At 35.9% G+C, this 4,754-nt stretch overlaps 1 protein-coding gene across 1 annotated transcript; it reads left to right on the top strand.

The window, feature by feature from the left end:
• The first annotated feature begins 3,099 nt into the window (after window positions 1–3,099).
• On the top strand, window positions 3,100–4,368 carry LOC125195036 (WD repeat-containing protein 44-like). The gene is made up of 2 exons (XM_048093240.1): window positions 3,100–3,280; window positions 3,617–4,368. Exons 1-2 carry the CDS (start codon window positions 3,100–3,102, stop codon window positions 4,366–4,368), a joined length of 933 nt encoding a protein of 310 aa, XP_047949197.1.
• Window positions 4,369–4,754: the final 386 nt, after the last annotated feature.

The following is a 4,754-nucleotide window of genomic DNA, read 5'->3' as shown; positions in this document are numbered from 1 at the left end:
GACGCCTTCCTTGAGCGGCACGATTTTATATGTTAAGTGGAGAGTGTAAAGTAAGAGAGGATATAAAGTAGAGATAAAATTGTTTCTATTTTAAGTAAGGGTCATCTTGGTTGGGACAAACCAAAAAGGAAAGTGGGTCATCTTCGTGGGACGGAGGGACGCAAAATGTTGTACATGTTTGACTCGACAGATTTTAAGAAATGTGAAAAAAAGTTAGTGGAATGTAGGCCCCACATTTATGTATTAGTTTTATTTTATAATAGAATGTGAGTGTAATGAGCTAGTAGAAAATGAGGTCCATTTACCAAAAAAGGTAAAAAAGCAAAGTGAATAACATTTCACTGATGGACGAAATGGCAAACGGACAACATTTCACAAACAAAAGGAGTACTACTAAAGACATGTTTGTTTACCAAGATTCATCGGTAAAAGTAATCGTTTTCTTAATTTTTAAATTTTGACGTTTGTTTAATCGAATGGGAAAACAGTTAAAGTCCTAAAAATAAGGAAAGAAAGTACAACTTTACAAGATTCTTGTTCATCAACTTTTTCTAGGTATTTTCTTCGTCATCTATAGTTGAGTCATATTCCTTTTAAAATTATCTCACTATAGCTGAGTCATTTCTTTTTTGTAAAGAGTGATAACCTTTCTTCTTCTTAATTTACTCTTTCTTCATCTCTCTATCTTTTTTCTTTTCTTACCTTATTATCCATTTACTTAACTCATTTAACATAATTTTTCTTAAAATCTCATGCCGAAAAGAAATGCCCTCGCTAGAGAGACGAGGAAGTACTATTTATTTTTCCAATTTTTAGAATGTTTACATATTTAGGTGATAATAATAATATAACTATCATATAAAATCAATAATTAATTAAGAAAAATATAATATATTTTAAAATTACGAATCATATACTATAGTAATACTCTATCCATCTCATATAAGTGGCACATATTCCTTTTCGGGCCGTCCGATTATAAGTGACACATTTCTTTTGTGGCAAAAAAAAAAAACCACTATATTTCTCTACTTCGCCTCTCGACTACTTTTTTCACTCCTACTTTATGCTTCTATTTATTTAACCACCAAACACCACTACCTAAAAAACTATGTCCAAAAGAAATACTATGTCACATGGACGAGTGGAGTAATCAATAACTATAATTATAATTATAATAATTATTATATCATTATTATATCATGTTTATTATTACATTCATAATTAATAATGTATTAATATAATCATAAATAATGAATTAAATCGAATCATAATAATAAACAATTTTTGTTATTGTTTTTATTCTATTATAAATTAATAACTAACTATAATACCAATAAATAATTATAATAGTTATTACAAATTATTAATATATTATTATTATTATTATGTCATAAACTAATAACTTATGGAAAGGTTGATCTAATTATTAAAATGATAATATAATAATGACAATTAATTTTTAAACTAATAATTTATCAAACAAATCTTAATAGTATATTTTTTTATTATTATATTATTATTTTAATAAAAAAATTATTATTATTAAGTCAATAACTCGATAGAATATAATCGATTATTATAAGTTTAAATCCTAATAATTTTTCTTGATATTTCCAAAAACATGACAAGTCAACATAATTTTCCTGATAAAAAAACACTCCCGAATACCCCCAATGGTATTAGGTAAGTATTTAGATTTATTCTTTACATAATATAGATATTGCCTTTGAACAATGTAGCCAATTTAGTAAGTCAAAACTTTTATTAGCAATTTATAAGTCAACACTGCGTTCCATATCTAAATTATATTCTACTATATATTACAAAGTAAAAATATTTTATAATTTTAAGTCTTACAGTGTTATTGATATTAATAAAATTCATATTTACTTGACTACTTTAACAATTACGTATATATGCGTGCATAACATTATCTCATTAATATTATCGTGATCACGAATCTATAGAGAATAATCAGTCAGAAAAATGACATTAAAATTATATAACTAAATTTGACGGGTCATTTTATTTTGATAGGAACTACTATATATTTTAAATTTTGCATTTGAAATTTAGATAATAATTGCATATATATTTGTGTGATGATAGGACCTTTGAATAAAAATTCACATAAATTTATAATGTTGGGTTTAATGTTAGCATATGTGTACATACAAATGTTGTAACATTAGATACTACTATTAAACACAAAATGAAATACTCCCTGGTTACCAACCAAAAAAATATATATTTGTATAATAAAATGGGCATACATATGCAAAACTATTGATTCCACTAAAAATGTCAGAATCAGCATTGACATTTGCATTGCAAATGCCAACGGTATTAACAGTTGCTTTTCTCATGCAAAAAGTAAGCATCACATTTAAGGGGTTTTCCCTTCATTAAAATGATGGTAGATTTTAGATGTGAATATACAGCTTATCTCAAAATGATTAATTATGTAAACATACATCTTGTATAATTTCATTAAACAGAAATACAAATACTAACTGCAAAAGCCGAAGTCAATTATTATGACACCAGAGGGCGGCCTACTATATGTTTGAGTATATTAATATAAAAATAAATACGTTAATGAGCAAAATAAGATGCAAATGGAGGCCCATTTTATTATTTAATTCAATTTCCCCCCTTGAAAAATACCTCACACAATCAAACAAACCCACATTACATCACTACACGACACCGTTTCTCTCCCCTCTACTCTCTACTCTCTCTCTCATCCATCATCGGATCTGAGTTCCCCAACGCCCTAAACCCTCTTCTTCCAATATTGTCCGATCTCTCCGTTTCCCCACGCAATCATCCACTCCCCAATCACAATCTCTTTCCACACGCCGACGTGTGACTAGGGAGGGGATTGGGTGATTCCTCGGCGTGGACCGGCGCCGGTCGATGACGGATCGGGCAATGTGAACCGGAATCGATGAGCAAAGCCGGGGAAGAAGAGGAAAGACGACGAGGAGCGCTTCCACGACTCGCTCGACCGCTTGCTCTCTTCCTCCAACACTTCCTGCTCCTGCTCCCCTTCCGCCTCCGACGACGACTACGATCCCGACCCCAATTCCTCCAATGGCGCGCTCCTTAACTTCCCCAGGGGGCCCCTCCCGGAACTACGACCTCTGGATCTCCCAGCCGGCCTCCGTCGAGGGGCGCCGCATCCGCCTCCTCAGCCAGATGGGGCTCAATCGAGACCTCCGCCACCGCCCCTCTCATTCCTTCTCCTCCGATCGGTTGAACCCCATTCTCCCAGGCGTCTAACCCTCGTGTTGACGATGATATCAAAATCGTTGGTGGTGGTGCCGATCGGGATGCTAGGTCGTCTGCAATGGTGAGATCGAAGTCGGCGGGGGGGTGTAATTCGAGCGAGGGGAAGTTTGTTCCAGCAATTCGGTGACAGGTGAGAGTGTTTTACGTTAATTGATGATAATGAGGGGAGTATTGAGACGCATTGTCGTATGGAGAATCGGCAAGTAGTAATCGGTCGTCGGTGAGCAGTACGGTTTCTCCAAATAAACCCCCAAAAGTGAAAATTAGAGCCAATTGTAACTGTAATGGGAGCTCTGGTGTTTCATTGGCCATTCCGAAGAGTGGGGGTTGAATGGGGGTTTGGAGAGTAATGGGGTTGATGAGACGAATGCCATGTGTATGATTAAAAATCTTGACAATGGAAAGGAGTTTGTGGTGAAGGAGGTTAAGGAAGATGGGACTTGGAAGAAGATCAAGGAATTGGGAACAGGGCGCCAGTTGACCATGGAGGAGTTCTCATCCGAAATGTGTGTTGGGACTTCGCCAATTGTACAAGAATTGATGAGGAGACAGAATGTTGAGGATGGTAACAAGGAAGGGTCGGATCTACATTCTGATGGGAGCTTTGGCACTGCATCTAAGTCGAAGAAGAGGGCGAGTTGGCTGAAAAGCATAAAGAGTGTGGCGAGTTCTGTTACTGGACATAAGGAACGACGTAGTAGTGATGAGAGGGATACGTCTTCTGAGAAGGGTGGGAGGAGATCAAGCTCCGCCACGGATGATAGCCAGGATGTATCCTTTCATGGGCCAGAAAAAGTTCGAGTTAGGCAGTATGGGAAGTCTGTCAAAGAGCTCACTGCTATGTACAAGAGCCAGGAGATACAGGCTCATAGTGGTTCAATCTGGGCTATTAAGTTTAGCTTGGATGGGAAATATCTGGCTAGTGCTGGCGAGGACTGTGTGATTCATGTGTGGCAAGTTGTGGAAACAGAAAGGAAGGGAGATTTCTTTGACAGATCGGATGATGGGAATTTCAATCTTCTGCTTCTAGCCAATGGATTCCAGAGCCTTCATCTGTATCACCGAATTTAGAAGGTCATTACGAGAAGAAGAGAAGAGGGAGGTCATCTGTAAGTAGGAAATCCATGAGTCTTGAGCAGATTGTGGTGCCTGAGACAGTGTTTTCCCCCTTGGAGAAACCTATATGTTCATTTCAAGGACATTTAGATGATGTACTGGACCTATCATGGTCCAAATCTCAGGTCAGTTAGCATTCCTGCATGTTTTCTATATTTATTTTATTTCATGTGGTCTTCCACAAGCCTAGAACTCTGAGAAATGTATCTTCTTTGCATTTTGCTGGCACACGGAGACCACTGAATTTCACACTATTAAATTATAATCAATGGTCATCATATATTGTTTGTCATGATAATATCAAGTACTACCCACCATAAGAATTGAACAGTGTATTACTA

This window comes from Salvia hispanica, chromosome 6 (assembly GCF_023119035.1).
Source record: "Salvia hispanica cultivar TCC Black 2014 chromosome 6, UniMelb_Shisp_WGS_1.0, whole genome shotgun sequence".
In the NCBI taxonomy this organism is placed as follows: domain Eukaryota; kingdom Viridiplantae; phylum Streptophyta; class Magnoliopsida; order Lamiales; family Lamiaceae; genus Salvia; species Salvia hispanica.
The sequence above is the reverse complement of the archived record's forward strand: the minus strand, read 5'-3'. Positions and strand labels throughout refer to the sequence as shown.

What these genes read in the sequence shown, in the direction of transcription:
- LOC125195036 (XM_048093240.1), top strand. Translation starts at nt 3,100, where the DNA reads ATGGCGCGCTCCTTAACTTCCCCAGGGGGCCCCTCCCGGAACTACGAC. An exon ending in GTTGAACCCCATTCTCCCAG is followed by an intron (nt 3,281 to 3,616) that starts GCGTCTAACCCT and finishes GCCATTCCGAAG; the next exon opens with AGTGGGGGTTGAATGGGGGT.